The sequence below is a fragment of the Cebus imitator genome, unplaced genomic scaffold (genome assembly GCF_001604975.1).
Source record: "Cebus imitator isolate Cc_AM_T3 unplaced genomic scaffold, Cebus_imitator-1.0 Scaffold94, whole genome shotgun sequence".
Classification (NCBI taxonomy): Eukaryota; Metazoa; Chordata; class Mammalia; order Primates; family Cebidae; genus Cebus; species Cebus imitator.
Window position 1 is genome coordinate 2,510,402 of NW_016107409.1, and position 18,333 is coordinate 2,528,734.

General features: G+C 41.5%; 1 protein-coding gene across 22 annotated transcripts in view; it reads left to right on the plus strand.

Moving 5' to 3' along the window:
- Nucleotides 1-14,563, plus strand: part of RCBTB2 (RCC1 and BTB domain containing protein 2) — a 45,136-nt gene extending 30,573 nt beyond the window's left edge. For 20 of the 22 annotated variants that reach the window (XM_017535951.2, XM_017535929.2, XM_017535954.2 and 17 more), the window contains 5 exons: nucleotides 1,798-1,988; nucleotides 2,635-2,761; nucleotides 4,721-4,860; nucleotides 8,077-8,207; nucleotides 14,120-14,563. In XM_017535951.2, the coding sequence (XP_017391440.1) occupies nucleotides 1,798-1,988; nucleotides 2,635-2,761; nucleotides 4,721-4,860; nucleotides 8,077-8,207; nucleotides 14,120-14,260 (730 nt within the window). In that variant the 3' untranslated portion in view covers nucleotides 14,261-14,563. The remainder of the gene's footprint in view (nucleotides 1-1,797; nucleotides 1,989-2,634; nucleotides 2,762-4,720; nucleotides 4,861-8,076; nucleotides 8,208-14,119) is intronic. The other 2 variants (XM_017535952.2, XR_001827376.2) reach the window with 2 other exon arrangements.
- Nucleotides 14,564-18,333: the final 3,770 nt, after the last annotated feature.

An 18,333-nucleotide genomic window follows, 5' to 3' on the forward strand; every position in this document is an offset into this window, starting at 1 on the left:
ACAAATTATGTTCAGTAAGACAGACACCATGTTACGTGCTTAGAGAGAATTAAGTCAGTGATTCTGGCCTGCCAGGACCTGGCCATCTCACTGAACAGATGAAACAGATGCATGGAACAGTAACAGGGCCAGGCTGGAGTGGTGTGGACAGGAAGGGCTGCAGAAGCTCAGGTGAGGGGGAGACCTCAACCTCGGGGCAGTTTGAACTGCGCCTTACAAGATGGGTAGGGTTTTTAAGGCAGAGAGAAAGAACATTCCCGAACAACCATGTATGAAGACATTGAAGGGCAATGAGAAAGCCTGTTTGCTGGAACATAGGGTGTGTAGACAAAAGTGACTTGAGAGCTGGCTGTCCAGAGGTGATGCCAAATCATGGATGCAGTTATGTCTGTGTCAGAATTTTGTCTGAGGGAAACCACTGCCCGAGTGAGAGGTCTGATGAGAACGGTGTTCTAGGAGGATGGTTAACTTGCCAGCACTCTGTGAGTTGGGGCAGAGGAGAGAGTCTAAGGCAAGGGAGACCTGCGAGGCTGTGACCAGGGCCAGATGCAGGGTGTGCCTGACCCCCCAGTGGTGGCTGAGGGCAGACGGTACAAAGAAAGCATCTTTGTTTTTTAGCTGGATATTCTGAAGGATGTAGTAAATGAGGAGGGAGAAGTCAGAGATGACACTGAGGTTCTGGGCCTAAGTCTCTGAGGATGCTGATACCATTGTCTGCTGTAGTAAAACAAAGATGGGGACTTCCCCTGGGTTAAAAGCATTTATCATTTTTCTTTAAGTATATGGTGGCTTATTCTGATAGAAAATAAATTACTTCCAAATTAAGAAGACAATGTTTTCCTTTAAGAAGTGTTCTGAGGCGGGGCCTAGTGGCTCACACCTGTAATCCCAGCACTTTGGGAGGCCAAGGTGGGCGGATCACTTGAGCTCAGGACTTCAAGAGCAACCTGGACAACATGGCGAAAGCTTCTCTACAAAAAATACAAAAATTAACCAGGTGTGATGTCTTGCACCTGTAGTCCCAGCTACTATGGAGGCTGAGGTAGGAGGATTGCTTGAGCCCTGGAGGCAGAGGTTGCAAAGAGCCAAGATAATGCCACTGCACTTCAGCCTGGATGACAGGGTGAGATTCCTCTGTCTCAAAGACAAAAAACAATGTTCTGAGAACTACTTCCCCATCAGTCATGAACTTAAAGCAGTAGAGTCTATCACATGGTGATCCTAGAAAACTGCTCTCCTGAGTTCCAGATCACACAGTCCAGTGTGGGAGAACTACTTGAATTTACTCTGTGTAGTAGGAGTTGTTAGGACCCATATCATGCTAAAAATCCATTTACAGTGAAATCTTCATTGAAATATTTATTTATTGGCCCTTGGTCCAGATGGCCGAAATGTTTATTATTTTCTTCGGCAAGTAATATTGTGGGGTAAAAAAAAATTAAGTCACCATTTTTTGGTGGGGGGAACACTACTCTCTTGGGTTATACTTGAATTTCAAAACAGGATGGCTTATATTTTTATAGGCCTACTGGCTGGAAGTGCTACAAACAGATCTTCATGAGTTATAAGTACTGTACCATTGAAGTGTGGCTTAAATGTAAATAAAGGTTTTGTGCCTGAAAATTCGAAGATGAAATGTATGAGTCATGTGGTGTTTTTTTTTTTTTTTCTTTTCCTGACCCTTTTTGTAAATTTAATTTTATGATATACCACATCTGTTAAACCTGGGGGGAGGAAGGTACAGCTTGTTTCTGCCCCTGATCACTGTGCTTATGTGGTATGTGTTTGTGAATTTAGGATTATCGAGATTGCAGCCTGTCACTCCACCCATACGTCTGCGGCCAAGACGCAGGGTGGGCACGTGTACATGTGGGGCCAGTGCCGGGGCCAGTCCGTGATCCTCCCGCACCTCACCCACTTCTCCTGCACCGACGACGTGTTTGCCTGCTTTGCCACTCCCGCCGTCACGTGGCGCCTCCTCTCCGTGGGTGAGCTGGTCACTGTCCATTGGGGGATGGCCCGAAAATCTGAAAAAGAACTCAGGGCTTTTACTTTGATAGTGAGGATTTTGTTAGGTGCACTATCATAATTTATTTCTCTCTGATGGGCTTCTGCAAAAGAGAAAAAAATTTATTTTCTTAAAAACATCAGAAACCAACATCAATACTAAATTTCTGTGGAGGTGGGGTCTCGCTGTGCTGCCCAGGCTGGTCTTGAACTATGGGCCTCAAGCCATCTTTCTGTCTCCACCCCGCAAAGTGTTGGGATCACAGGTGTGAGCCACTGTGCCCTGCCCTTATTTTACTCCTTTTAAATTTTACCAAGAAACTGTGTCTTTTACTTTAGCTAGCATATTTACTCAAACATTCTAAAATTTCATTCAAAATTCGTGATGTGGCTTGGGACTTTTTCTTGTTATTTTGCCAGATTTATAAGCAGATGTGTGTGGGATTCTTATCCTTAATGATAACAGAGATGCAAATCTGTCTTTAGGGGAAAAACCCCATTGCTCAATTGCTCAGTTATTTTGAGGAAGTGGTATTTTCATGAACATCCGTAGAGCAGTGCCATATCCAGGCCTGCAGGTTCATTATGTCTGTGCTAACTCTGGAAGCATTTGCATTATTCTCTTAGAACCTGATGACCACCTCACAGTGGCTGAGTCGCTGAAGAGGGAATTTGACAACCCCGACACTGCAGACCTGAAGTTTCTGGTGGATGGAAAGTACATTTATGCACATAAAGTCCTTCTCAAGATTCGGTAAGGAATCATTTATTTTGAGAGTTGAGAAAAATCATTCATTCAACAACTATATTTTGCACCTTAGTAATAATGAAAAAATGTAAGCTGTTTTTGCCCTTACAAGCATAGAGTGGAGCCGGAGGAAACATGTGTGAAACAAGAAATAACACAGGTTGTGTGTGGTTCGGGGAATCGGTACCATCGGCGTTCCTTAGGCTTGAAAAGTGGATTGGTCACCTTGGCAGCAGGGAGCAGCCAGCACACACTGCAAGTGTGTCCAGTGCTCTGAACACTGTATAGATACTTGGACGTCCATCAGTTACCCTCTCTGCCTGGGAATCAAGATCAGCTCATGATAATCACTTTCTTTAATCACTTGTGGGATACTGAACTTTTAGATGCTTTATAAAAGAGAAGATCAAGGTCTTTCCAGACCAAAAGGGGCTGTGGTGAGGCTAGCATGGACATTTTAAAAATCACATTTGTGAACGTTTCTGAGCAATGAGCTGTATGCGTTTCAGGTGTGTAGTTTGATGAGTGCTGACACATGCACTCGCCTGTGAAACCACGGCCCCACATCCAGATAGAGAACATTCCCATCACCCCACAAAGACCCCTCATGTTCTAGCCCTGGGCAACCATGGCACCTTCTGTCACTGTAGATTAGTTAGCATTTTCTAGAACATACATAGATTGGATGAAACGGGATGCATTCGTTTGTGCCTGGCTTCTTTCTCTTACATGATGATTTTGAAATTCATGATGTTGTTGTGTAACAGATATTTAAATCCTACCGCAATGAGTCACAAACTCAACGCAGCATTTTAGTCTCAAGTTCCCCTTTAGTAAGGTCAAGCTGTCAACGTTTGTTCACTCTCACTACATCACATCAACCTGCATGAAGGAAGGCAGGTGGAGTGATTTGCTGTAACAAAGTACTACAGGCTGGGTGGCTTAAGCAACATAAAGTTCTGGAGGCTGGAAGTCCCAGATCAAAAGTGTCAGCGGCATGGGTCCCTTGTGAGGCTGTGAGCGAGAATCTGTACCGGGCTTTTTCCTGGCTGCCGGGGCTTTGCCGACAGTCTTTGGCCTTCCTTGCCATGTGGCTGCTTAACTCCAGTCAGCATGTGGCATTCTCCCTTTGTGCATGTCTGTGTCCAAATTTACACCACCCCTCGATTTTTTTTGAGATGGCATAGTCTTGCTCTGTTGCCCAGGCTGGAGTGCAGTGGCCGCCATCTTGGCTCATTACAACCTCCGCCTCCTAGGTTCAAGCTATTCACTTGTCTCAGCCTCCTGAGTAGCTGGGATTACAGGCACCCACCACCTCACCCAGCTAATTTTTGTGTTTTTAGTGGAGACGGGGTTTCATCATGTTGGCCAGGCTTGTCTTAAATTCCTGACCTCATGATCTACCCACCAGCCTTCCAAAGTGCTGATATTACAGGCATAAGCCACCGTGCCTGGTCCAAAGTTCCCCTTTTTATAAGGATGCCAGTCACATTGGATTAGGGCCCACACTAGTGACCTCCTAATAACTTGATTACCTCTTTAAAGACTCTCTCTCCCCATAAGATCACATTTTGAGGTATTGGCCGTTTTAGGACTTCAACATATGAATTTTTAGATGACATCATTCAACTCATAATGGAGTGAGGAAACAGAATCACTCAGATTTTATAAAAATAAACCCACTGATTTCTCTAAATGCTAATTAGTGAATGTGGTGTGAGAGAGATGCTGGGGAGCCCAGCTCTGTCCCCAGCAGCGTGGCCACCGGGGCTGCTTCCCGGGCCACCATGGCAGCGGGTTTGCATATACCTGAATAAATGATTGTTTGAAAACTCAGGCCAGCAAGGAGAGTGAAGATCCACAGCAGGGACGGACCAGTGTGCACCTTTGAGAGAAGGACGTGCTCCTCACAGAGGCCGTCTGTCCTGGCTGGGAAGGACCTGACATGCTGTTTTCTTCCTTCAGATGTGAGCATTTTCGTTCGTCGTTGGAAGATAACGAGGATGATATTGTAGAAATGAGTGAATTTTCATATCCTGTTTACCGGGCCTTCCTGGAATACCTGTACACAGACAGCATCAGCCTTTCTCCTGAGGAGGCAGTAGGTAATTGCCAAAGACTTAGGAAAACTTGGCAAAATGTTGAGGAACTGAGAAGGTGGTTTCTATAGAACCTAAAAGAAAGTTGCTGTGAGGGTAATTATGTAAGTATTTCTTTTTGTGTGTGTTGAATCCAAACATGTTTCCCTTGTTACGACTTCATACAAAGGCTGACGGGACAGGTAAGAGACAGAAGTACCGAGTCATCACCACTGCGGAGCATTGCGGGCAGCAGCATGGAGGAAGGGACAGAGACCAGGGGCACACAGCAAATCCCAGCGTCTCTACCAGGAGGGGCCTGGGAGCTCCACTTATTTCAGACCATGGACCAAGTCAATGAAGTCTGTGCCCAGCAACTTAGGAGGCTGGGAAAGTGGACATTTCCAGATGGCCATAGGTCAGCTAAAAATTACATGGTTTCAGAAGAAAGGAAGAATGGATGTGTGTGTGTGAGAGAGAGAGAGAGAGAGAGAGAGTGTATGTGTGTGTGTGTGTGTGTGTGTGTGTGTGCATGTGTGTGTGTGTGTATGTGTATGTGTGTGTGTATGTGTGTGTGTGGGGGGGTAGGGGTCATGGGACAGGCACCCAGCAGCTTCTGCCACAGGAGAGATATGATTTGTGTTTAAAAGATCAGTTATTATATTGGTTCAGATGTGAGATGATGGACTCCTGGGTTGGGGCTGTGTATCAGTGGAAGTGTTGAAAAGAGATCAGATTGTAGATATATTTTAAAGATGTTGCTGATGGGATTTGTTGATGGATGGGATGAGAGGTGTGACTTGAGAGAGAAGGACAGCTGCACTGAGGTGCTTGGCCTGGGTAACTTCTTAATGGAAGTCCTGTTCACTAAGATGAGGAAGATGGAGAACAGGCTTGCTCTTGACTTTGAAAGTCAAAGGAGTTTCAGCTGCCCATTAGATACCCAAGTGGCAATTTTTTATAGGCCCACCCCTAAAATTTGCAGGGCTCTGGCCAAGACTCCACATGGAGACCTATGTTCCATATGGCTTCATTGTTTTCAGGTGGGCTCCACCTGAAGCAAGGCATCTGCCCCATACCCTAAACTAAAATAAAGTCAGAGTAGAGAAAAGAGTTAATGTGTTAAAAAAAGGAAGTAACCACAGTACTAGACAACATATAAGCGAGTATTTCTATAACTTGGGGTGGACATCAAAGGCAGAAGCCATAAAGGACAGGATTTATAGCTCTGGTTTCAAAAGATAAACTTATCCATCTAAAAATACCATAGAGAAAAATTTAAAGTTATATGTCAAGCTCATGAACTTCAGATAAAATGTTAAATCCTCCTACCTTGAAAAATGTTAATTTCATTAAGAACCAAAAGGACACATTTCAGTTTTAGTTGGCATTTAGAGTTGCGGAACGCCTGGAGTTGTGTGCCAGAGCCCAGTGGCACAGGCAGGACAGACCCCTCCTCCAGCAGAAGGGTGTGTGGGTACCCTAGCTTGCATGTGCAAGCTCTACCCACCCCCAACCCAGGTTACCCTTTTGGGTCAGGGGGTCTGCATATTGGTGGTGGGCACTAAGGGAGGAAATACCCACACATATGGCCTCAGGGCTAATTATGCAGGCAGTACCAGGTTCCCAGGTACCCAAAGTGTGATCTAGAAGTGGGCATGTGTCTCCTTGCCACCCTGTGCTGAGGGTGTGTGTGGAGGAGGTGCAGAGCTGGGGTTTGGGGCAGAGTCCTCTCTTAGGGCAATGCTGCTGGCTTGTGTGAGTCTGAAGCTTGGGGCCAAAAACAGTGAAGCCATTCACAACTCTCAAGATTTCAGAAGATTTCAGTGTCCTCCAATGAGCTATCTGTCTTTCCTCTATAACTTTGATAATATTTCTTACACTAAAAAGCAAGTTTCCAACCAAATTCTACCACAAGTACAAGATTTATTAGCAGATAGACACAAAAACAATTAATGTGGTAATTAATTAATATGCTGAAACCTCAGCTCTCTGTCTTTATACACTCTGTTAAGTACCTTTCATGAAAAGTTAGCTTGAGGTGCACATGACAATATTCTAGTAGCCGGATTCAGCTAACCTTTTGATCCTGGCTACCACTCATTTCACCAATGACAAACTAATTCTGACATTCTTTATTCTAATTGCAAATCTTCCAGTGAAGATTCAGAAAAACTAATAGGATCTTTCAGATGCCAACTGACTGCTTCAGAGTATTTTGTATCATTCCTTGAGGTTAATTAAAATTAATTTACATATGTCACTTCACCCAGTCTATGTTGAATTACTTGAAAATAGGTGATAGGTAATATAACAGGACTCACCTGCATATATAGATTGTATTTAAAACCCTGGGGCTGGAGTTCTGGGAAGTAAGTGAGAAAAGTATCTGAGGATTTAACCCTGGGTCACTCAAACATTTGGAAGTCAGGAAAAATGGTCCAGCCAGGAGAACTGAGGAGCAACTAATTGAAGAAAAGAAAAATGCAAGCAAGTGACAAAGTGTCCTAAGGAGAGCATTATCAACTATATCAAATTCTGTGCCAATGTTGAGTACGAGGAAACCAGAGAATATGGCACCCTGGAAGCCGTTGTGACTGCCACAGGTGTGACCGCCACAGGTGTGACTGCCACAGGTGTGACTGCAATAGTGATGGGGATGGGGTTCTGCTTTGAATGGCTTGAGGTCTGAATGGGAGGTTGGAAAACGGAGACAGCAAATACAGACAGCTCTGTCTAGGAGTTTTGCTATAGAGAGGATCAGAGAAATGGGATAGGGTAACAGGAAGCAGACACATATCCATGAAAGGGTTTCCTTTCCATGTCTTTTCTCTTTCTTTCTCTTCTTTCCTTTTTTTCATGGTGGACACTCTTATAGCATGTGTGTGTGTGCTCCTGGGAATGGCCCAGGAGAAGCTGACATTGAGATTGTAGGGGAAGGGGTCACTCGAGGAGCACTTGCCTTTTTTTCTAGGAAAAAATATTAAAAATAAAATATTAAAGCTGTGCTCCTGTTTTTCAACCACTAATGATTTGTGTGTCGTATTTGCTCAGCTTGGCTGCCGTCCTGGGTAGAGCCCCACACTGAAGTGAAAGTGTCGGTCAGCATCAGTCTATTTGTGCAGTGCTTCACTGAGGACTACATCCAAAATAGTGTCAAAATCATCTGTGAGTGGCTGAGTGAGTGAGTTTAAATCAAGATGCTCAAAATTACTCCCTGTGATAAACACTTCTTTCCACCAGGACTGCTAGACTTGGCGACATTTTATAGAGAAAATCGTTTGAAAAAGCTCTGCCAACAAACTATCAAGCAAGGCATCTGCGAGGAGAACGCCATCGCTCTGCTCTCGGCTGCGGTGAAGTATGATGCCCAGGTAAGGAGAGCTTGCTTCCAGCTGCCGGCCTCCTGGAGAATCTGAAGCGAGGTGTCTGCCTCACTTAAACTAAAACAAAGTCTTGAGTAAAAGATTTAACATTAAAGAAAATATGAAGTAACCAGAGGACTAGACAACATATAAGTGAGTATTTCTATAACCTTAGGGTAGACCTCAAAGGCAGAAGTATAAAGGAAAGGATTTATAGCTCTGGTTTCAAAAGATAGGAAACCTTTTATCCACCTAAAAATACCATAGAGAAAATTAGAAAGTAATAAGACACTGGGAAAAATATTTGCAACATATAATGAAGCCTGTTTACCAGGGTAAATAACAAAAAGAGAATATGAACAGTTTAGTTGAAAGAAATGGACCAAAGAACAAATGATTCTATGAACAGACAAAAAACATAAATGAAACAAGGTATAACTTTTTGCCTGTCAAAGCAGGAGTATATTTTTAGAGATAATATATAGGATCAGAATAATAGTATTCTCCTAAACTGCTGGGGAGGTACAAATTGGTATGGAGAACAACTGGTATAATATGTATTAAATGCCTTAAAGGCATAATTATTTCAGAATTCACTCATAAGTATTTACCTTGAGGAAGTAATCATGGATTTGGACAAAGACTCAGCTTCAAAGGTATTTACTGCAGCAATTTATAATTTTGAAAAATTAGTGAAAGGTTAGTGTGAATAGTGGAGGCTTGTTTATAAAATGTTAATACCAAGAAATTATGCAGCCATTCAAGATATATCACTAAGCGAAAAACTACGATCCAATTTGTGTTTTTTACAAAAGTATAAATAGCTGAATAAAAAACTAAAATTCATTATCTACATAGAAAAAAAGACTGAAGACTATGGTTAGTGGTTATCTTTGAATGTGGAATTATGGAGGATTTTTATTTCCTTCTCTTTGCTTATTTTTTTGAACTTTTACAGTGACCATGTATTGTTATGATAATAAAGAAAGGAAAGAAAAGTGATTTTAGAACCAAATCTTTAGGAAACAGGCCATAACTTCTTGGAGTCAGTTTCCTTTTGGTAGAAGGATATCCTCTCCTTTCGTCAAAAGACAGAGACATTTTAGTAGATAAAAGGTTATAACTTTTTTTCTGTTTATGTAAATAATATTATGCTTATTAAGGAAAATTTATAAAAGACAAAAAGTATGAGGAGGGTAATGAATTATCAACCAGAGAACAATTAGCATTTTCATATAACAGCTTCTGAGTTTTTGTTTTGTGTCACATTATGTATTTGTAAATACATTTAAAGTCTAGGTTATTTTTTTTCACTTAACATTTAAAAAAACTACTACCTCAAAACATTGATATTTAAAAGCACAGGTGAATGTTTGTTTTATATCAAGGCAATAATATATTGGGCACTTACAACACACCATGTTTCATGCTCAAACAAAATCCATGCACTTTTCCTAGTCTGTGCTTTAGAGTCATGGTGATGAGCCATGGTGATGGAGGGCCGTCTCCGATGTCAAGATGGTGACACATGGTGTTTGCATTTGAATCAGGCTTCATTTTTAATACTTTTTCATATTCTCTATTTATGTGAAATATTTGTCTGGCTACGTTCCAGCTCTTTGTTTTTCTAGAAAGTAAGCTCTTTGGGGCATGGCAGGCACTTTGTTTTACTCACAACCATATCCCCAGTGCCTAAGATGGCATCTGACTCATTAAATACTCCTGTAATGGATGTTCAGTTTTGCCTATAGAGGCGCACTGTTTTACTACAGCCTGTCCAGCTAATTGCTGTGCCCTAAATTAGTATAATAGACTACAAGTAAAATATACTGTATATGTACTTAATGTAAAACACAAGCTTTTGTAAATAAAGAACAGTGCTATATTTGATCTGCCTGGCTCAAATAAGCAAGAAATGAGCTCTTTCAGCAAATTACTATCCCTCATGCTGGACTGCCACTTAGTACATAATTAATATGAGCCAGGGTTTATTCTAAGCACAGTTCATGTTGCATTTACATGTCAAAACAACCTTATAGGACATAGGCATTATTATATTAGATCCAATTTATAAATGAAGAAACTGAAGCTTGGGGAGATTAAGTAATCTCAGTAAACTAGTAAATTGCAAAACTGGAATGCAGTCCAAGATTGGGCACATTTTAAAACCACATGTTTAACTACAATTCTCCATTGTCCTCAGTATTTTGAAATCAGGAGAATTTATGCATGGATTCAACAAATATTCACTGAGTGCCTGTGACAGGCCTGGCACTGCCCTAAGCACTGGGGTACTGCAAATGAATAAAACAGACCAAAGTCTCTGCCCCTGTGGGAATTTCTGGTTAGGGGAGACGAGTGATAAATAAATGAATAGGATATATAAGTATGTCAGATGGTGACAAGTGATATGGAAAGAAGTAAGCTGGGGAAGCCAGCCTAGGGACTGCCATGCCGAGATAAAGTGGAAATTTTAAATAGAGTAGTGAGGGAGGCAAGACATCACTGAGCAGGTGACTCGAGCAGAGACTTGAAGGAGGTGTGGGTGGCGTGTTTGGGGAAAAACAAGACTGGTGTGGATGGCACAGTGGGAAGGGAAGTAGCTGATGAGGCAGGGGATGGTGCAGTGGAGGCGCATGGTGGCATGTGAGGGAGGAGACAGGGCCCACAGAGCGCACATGCAAGTTTCAGGAATCTGAGTTCCAAGGGGAGTGGCCAACACAGGGCTTGGAGAGGAGCAGATGTGATCTGATGGGCATTTGAAAGTAATCCTCCTGGCTGCTGTGTTGAGAAGAGAGAGAGAGAGAGAGAGAGAGAGAGAGAGAGAGAGAGAGAGAGAGAGAGAGTGTGTGCGTGCATGTGTGTGTGTGTAGTGGAAAAAAGGTACTTAGGAGGCTGTATAATCCAGTTGGGAAGGTGTGTGTGTGTGTGTGTGTGTGTGTGTGTGTGTGTGTGTGTGTGTTGGGGAAAGAGAGTACTTAGGAGACTGTATAATCCAGTAAGTGATGATGGTGGATTGGTCCAAGTTATCACCTATGGGGATGGAAAAAGTGATTAGATTTTGAATACATTTTGGAAGTAGAGCCAACAGGATGTGCTGATGGATTCGATGTGAGGAAAGAAAATAGAAGACTTAGGAGGTTCTGGGCCTCAACAACTGTAAGGATGAAATTGGCATTTATTGAGATAGAGAAGAAAGAAGCAACATTTTGGGGGAAATATCAGGAATTTGGTTTTGAATATGAGAAGTATGTGATGTCTATTAGACATCCAAATGGAAATGTTTAATAAGCAGATTGGATACGCAAGCCTGGAAGTCAGAGAGAAATGTACTGAAGTCAAATCCGTGATGCAGTGACGTGACAGGTTTGAGGATTAAGTCCTGGGCACTCCGTGTTTGGAGGTTGAGAAGATAAGGAGACACCAGCAAAGGAGATTGAAGAGGAGTGAGCAGTAAAGCAAGAGAGAAACCAGCAGACCATGTCCTGGAAGCTGGCAAAGAAAGCGAAGCAGGAAGGAAGAAGTCCAAACCACATCAGATGCTGCTGGCGTGTCTGCAGGAGAGCTGAGAACTGACGAGTGGGGTCTGGCAGTGAGAACGCCTGGGGGGCCTTGGCAAGCAATTTCAGTGTAGTGAGGTGGGAGGTCTGATTGGAACGTGGACGTAAGAAGAATTGAAGGTGGGGAATAGAGGCAGCTCTTCATGGGAATTTTATTATGAAGATTAAAAAGAGGAAGAGGTTTGGAGGCATTTGAGGTAAAACTACTTTTTTAAGATGTAGGAAATGGAAGTTGTCTAATGGTGCAAATCACTCAGTGGAGTGGAACAAGCTGGTGATGCAGGGGACAGTTGCTAGAGCACGGCCCTCGAGTAGGTGGAACAGTGGGATCCAGTGACAGAGCAAGGGGCCCTGCTTTATATAGGGTGTTGGACCATTGATCCAGAGAACATCGTGTCCACAGGCCTCTCTGTAATAGGCGAGGAGATGTGGTAGGACAGGCTTGTGGAGGTTCTTTTCAAGTGATTCTGGTTCTCTGAAATAGGAAGTCATGTTAGCTGAGGATGAGGATGAGGATGAGAGGGGAGATGTCAGGCTTATGGGGAGAAGTATGAGAGTCCTGTAGGAGAATGAGCAAACTAGGAGAATGTGGTTGGATTGCAGGACAGAATAAAGGGCCCTGTTTTGAACATGAAGCTGTATAGAGCGGTAGCATTCAAAATAGGCTACATTCTCTAACTGAACAATAATGAGGGCCTTGTTTTATATGGAAAGAATTCCCTGATAACCAGTACCACCCTATGCCAATTTATTGAATTCTTAAAATCACAGGAACTCTTTCAAAGTCCTGTCCATATTTAATATTTAGGGGAAAATCCCATTCTAGAAAAATGAAGGAGCATGGAGCCAAGTGATAACTTTTTAGGGTCCTTTCATTCTCCCATTAATTAGCAATTTTCCTGATGCTGTTGAGATCTGTGAGGTGTAAAACTGCCCTGCCACCTCATTCCAAACACACTGTGTGTGTGGTGTAGGTATGAATTTCTCCATTCCTCTCTGTAGAGTTCAGCCAAAGAGATGATGCATCTCTATCTGGCTTCCCTTTCATAGGCTATAGGCAAAAATGTCATTTCTAAAAATTTAACCAACAGCACATAATTTTAAATGGATCCTGGGATAGTCAGCGTGTATCAGTGAAGCACATTTTTACGTGTAGTGTGCTGTGATAACAAGTGGGTGTGTGAATTTCCCTGTTTATCACTGAGGGCTTACCTGGGACAGAGACATCACATTGCTGGTGTAGCACAGCAGCCTGCCCAGCTATGCTCAGGCATGAAATAAACATTTTCCTAGTACAGTTTCTTTCTTTTATTAAAAGAAAATGTACTGTAGGTTTATATGTACATTGGCAAGGCTATCAGCATTGCTATTTTTTCTGTCTATTTTTTCCATTTGCTATAATTTAGAAGAAAAGGCTGTCATGTGTAATATGCCTATGTAATTGCTTTAAAAGTATTTGGAGCTTCCTTTTTTTTTTTTTATAAATTACCTACAGTAGCTTGGACAGTAAACTTAAAAATTGACCACCACCTAGTGGTATTTTGTCCTGGGCCAAGTAACCTAGGGTTTGAGGCATATCGGAGGTCTCAGCAGCCTGGCCTCACTTCTTCAGGGTCAAAAAGCATCTGGTCAGCCTCATTCTGATTCTCAAGTTATAGTTCTAATTAAGAGAATTACTACAGCATTAATCTTTGGCCCAGAGTGCATTACAGTAAGCCAGAAAACACTAATCTGTCGGGTGTCTCTTGCCAGAGCCTTGGAAGTAATGTTTTCTTTAAAGCATTTTCCCAGCTGAGATTATTGAAGGCGTACGTAGTGTGATCAAATCCATCCATCCCATCCTGTGTCGTCTCATAAAGGGAAAAACCAGTGGCCTGTTAATGACTTCAGAGCAGCAATTTCCCAGCATTACTGCTTTTTATGGCTTACCTTTTTCTTCCACCAATTCTCTATAGGCAGACATACTTAAAGACCCTGATATAAATATAAAAGAGGAATTATAGGGCTTTTGACAAATATTGAAAGTGGAACCAACAGTTACAAATACTGTCACTAGAATACTGTACAAAGAATTTGTACACTCACTTGCCTATTTCTGGGAAGAAAAAGTCAGATTCTTTGCCTAGGTTAGTGTGGAGGAACTTGAATGTTACTCTGTGTTATTTAAATTTTTACAAGCATAGATGATTCATATGTATTATACTTTTTATGACTATTCTTTAGGTATTGCCATACTATCATTTCCTCCACTTGGCCATCAAATCCTTTTTCCTTGCCTAACTTGTTTTAGCAATTTTCATGCTGTGTTGCATTGAATTAGGAAATGTGAATTTATTAAGCCATCTGTGTTGTTGTTCCTAGGATTTGGAAGAATTCTGCTTCAGGTTTTGCATAAACCACCTGACTGTAGTAACACAAACTTCGGGTTTTGCGGAAATGGACCATGATCTCCTGAAGAACTTTATCAGCAAAGCAAGCAGAGTTGGAGCCTTTAAAAATTGATCCCATCTGCAGGAAAGGAGTTTTTGAGCCTTTCCATTTCCCCTGCAAAAGCCAGAGATGAATCACTTCTCTTTAATTAATAGTATGTATCATGAGCTACATTTGGCTGAGTACTTGTATCTGTCAAAAGAAGGATGTTGATGAGTGGTCTTCATCTGCCTAAATCCAGAGTTTATGTAGAAAGCATTGAATGTTCTGATCAGATGTGACCAAGTTCAAGGAACAAAAAAATTGAAATAATCTTATTTACCAATTCCTCTTTTGAGTCACTTACGTTGGACACCTTTGGTACCCTGGTCTCAATATACGCTATTCTGGCCCAAATGTTCCATTATTCAGCTGGCTAATACCAGATACATAGCTTGACAAAGAGTGCTGTCCTTACCACATTTTCAGCATTCAGCACAGTGCCTTGCATATAGTAGGCACTGAATTTATTATAAATCTTCAGTATGGGCCAGGCATGGTGGCTCACACCTGTAATCCCAGTACTTTGGGAGGCCGAGGCGGGTGGATCATGAGGTCAAGAGATCGAGACCATCCTGGTCAACATGGTGAAACCCCGTCTCTACTAAAAATACAAAAAATCAGCTGGGCATGGTGGCGCATGCCTGTAGTCCCAGCTACTCGGGAGGCTGAGGCAGGAGAATTGCCTGAACCCAGGAGGCGGAGGTTGCGGTGAGCCGAGATTGCGCCATTGCACTCCAGCCTGGGTAACAAGAGTGAAACTCCGTCTCAAAAAAAAAAATAAAATAAAATAAATAAATAAATAAATCTTCAGTATGTCCTGAGAACAACTTTCGTTGTGGAATACTGGGGGATGGAATAACTTGCACAAAATAAACTTAAAACAGCCTGTAATTATTGAGGTTCATATTCTTCTGGTATGTCATTCTGAGAAATTGTAGCTAATTTAGAGCATTATTTAGAATTCACAAAATGCCTTGGCAATTAAATTGTCAGAGGCCCAAGGGCTAATTTTAATTTTTTATTTACTTGGAGTCATTCATTAATTTCTCACATGGGATTATGGAGTCTGAAGTATTATCTTTGAATGAAATTCCTGGGCTGATCTGCCTTACATAATCACATAAGGTCCTTTGCTTTTCTTTGTGTTAAGAGGGATTTGCCTCTGTAAATGAAAATGACAATGTGTTTTTCTTGTAGCTGACTTTCATGTCACTATGAAATAGGTCTCTTAACCTGGCACCAGTGTAACTATAAAGTACTAGCTGAAAAGGAACTGATACTTACATTTCATGGACAGCATTAACAAGAATGAGATAAACTTACACTTTTTAGATCAAAACAAATTACCTAATTGCAAAAGAGAAACTGGAATGGAACACAGTGTCAGATTCTTCTATTGTGTATGTCACAATATCATGTAAAGAAAACCCTTTTGGAATTAATTCTTGTTCTGATGCTGAACTATTTGATAATAAAGTGCTTATTTGCAGATAACAGAAGAAATGTGTTGGTTTTTTTTTTTTAATCCCAAAGCAGCAGCCAAATTAAAAAATTATCAACCTCATGTCTTTTAGATGTACATAAATCAGTAGGATATATTATACTCTTGTAAAGCAGTTACTCAGATAAAGTCTCATAGTAAAGCCCACCTGGAACACAAATAGATTATAAACAGCCTAATTATTATTCATTTTATTGCCTTTGCCTGCCCTTTATTGGTGAGGTGACTTTTTTAAGACTATTATTTTTATAGAACAGTTTCAGGTTTACAGAAAAATTGTGAAGAAAATGTAGAGTTTTCCCTTATGCCCCCTGCCCTTACACATGCACAGTCTTCCCTGCCATCAACATCCCCCACCAGAGTGGTTGAACCTACTTGGACACATCATTATCACCCACAGGCCATAGTTTATATTAGGGTCCATCGCTGGTGGTGCACATTCTGTGTGTTTTGACAAATGTATAATGACCTGTGTCCATCACTACTGTATCATACAGAGTAGTTTCATTGCCCTAAAAATCCTCTGAGCTCTGCTTATTCATCCCTTCCTCCTTTCCCTCTAACTCCTGGCAGCCACGGATCTTCTTACTGTCTCCATAATTTTTACCTTTTCCAGAATCTTGTATCGTTGGAATCATACAGTATATAACCTTTTTGGATTGGCTTCTTTCACTTAATAATATGCATTTAAGTTTCCACAACTTGGCTTAATAGCTCATTTCTTTTTAGTGCTGAATAAATACTCCATTGCCCGGATGTACCAGTTTATCCATTGACCTTCTGAAGGACATCTTGGTTGCTTCCAAGTTTTGGCAATTACAAATAAAGCTACTATAAACATCTGTGTACAGGTTTTTCTGTGGACATAAGTTTTCAACTCCTTTGGGTAAATACCAAGGAGCATGATTACTGGATTATATGTTAAATGTTTTGCTGTTTGGGTTTTTTTTTTTTTTTTTTTTAAGAAACACTCAAACTGTAATTCAAAGTGGCTGTACCATTTTTCATTTCCTTGAGCAATGAGTAAGAATTCATGTTACTCCTCATCCTCACCAGCATTATGTGCTGTCAGTGTTCCAGATTTGGGCCATTCTAATAGGTGTACAGTGCTATCTCGTTGTTTTAAGTTGCATTTCCCTGATAACGTATGATGTGGAGTATTTTTTCATGTGCTTATTTTGCTATCTGCATATCTTCTTTGATGAGGTGTCTGTTCAGATTGGTGCCAATTTTTAAATCTTTTTTTAAATTGTTTTGAGTTCATTGTATATTTTGGATAACAGTCCTTTATCAGATATGTCTTTTGCAAATATTTTTTCACCCAGTTTGTGGCTTTTCATTCTCTTCGTTGGGTCACATTTTGAATACATTATTTCTGCTATGATTTGGATGTGGTTTGTCCTTGCCAAAACTCATACTGAAATTTGATCCCCAATGTGGTGTTGGGAGGTAGGGCCTAGTAGGAAGTGTTTGGGTCCTCAGTGCAGATCCATCATGAATAGATTAATGCCCGCCAGCAAGAGTGAGTGAGTTCTGGTTCTCTTGGGACTGAATTAAAAGACAAAGTTTCTCTTTGACAAATTGCTTAACCATTTTTCTGCAGACTTTAGAGGAAAGGAGTCTGAATGTCTCTAGATCTAAATCAGAATCTTATTTTTAAAACTATATACTTTTATTCTCTTATTTTGAAAGTAGCCTCATACCATTTGTTTTCATTTTTTTGGTAAGTTTGCTATTTTATCCAACAGAGAAACACTCAGACATGGGAAGTAGCTATCGCATCAGTGCTGGCAGTTAGACAACCCCCGTCTTTGTTTTTTTGGTCCTTCTCCCTCACCTTCCTGTACCAGCTATAGCTGACTAGGATTTCATGGCTTCACAATGTCTTCTTTTTTCTTGCCTATTTCTGACAGGGTCTTCTCAAGCTCCTCAGTGCCTTTTTCATTTGTGAAATCATTTCATATAAAAATTGGAACAAAGGAGAACAGATAGGCTTCCTTGGGGATGAAAAATGGACTACCCTTTACACACTCCACCATGGGTCAGTAGGCATACTGCCAGAGTACAAGTTGTTACTCTGGACTCTTACCCCGTTTTTCTCCCTAAGCTTTGTTTTGTGCAGGTTTGCATGCTTCTTATCTCCGTACACAGAACAATCGATGGGCCTTTTTTTTCTTTGACAAAGTCTTGTTCTGTCGCCCAGCAGGCTGGAGTGCAGTGGCACCGTCTTAGCCCACTACAACCTGTGCCTCCTGGGTTGAAGCAACTCTTCTGCCTCAGCCTTCCGAGTAGCTGGGATTACAGGTGCCCAACACCACCACACCTGGCTTATTTCTGTATTTTTAGTAGAGACAGGGTTTTGCTGTGTTGGCCAGGCTGGTCTCGGAACTCCTGACCTCAAGCGATCCGCTTGCCTTGGCCTCCCAAAGTGCTGAGATTACAGGTGTGAGCCACCACACCTGGTCAATCTATGGGACTTTCGCAGAATACAGATTTGAGGATTCTAATTCAGTGTGTCCGTATGTGTATTTTTTATATATATATATATATATTTTTTGAGACAAGGTCTTGCTCTGTTGCCCAGGCTGGAGTGCAGTGGTAC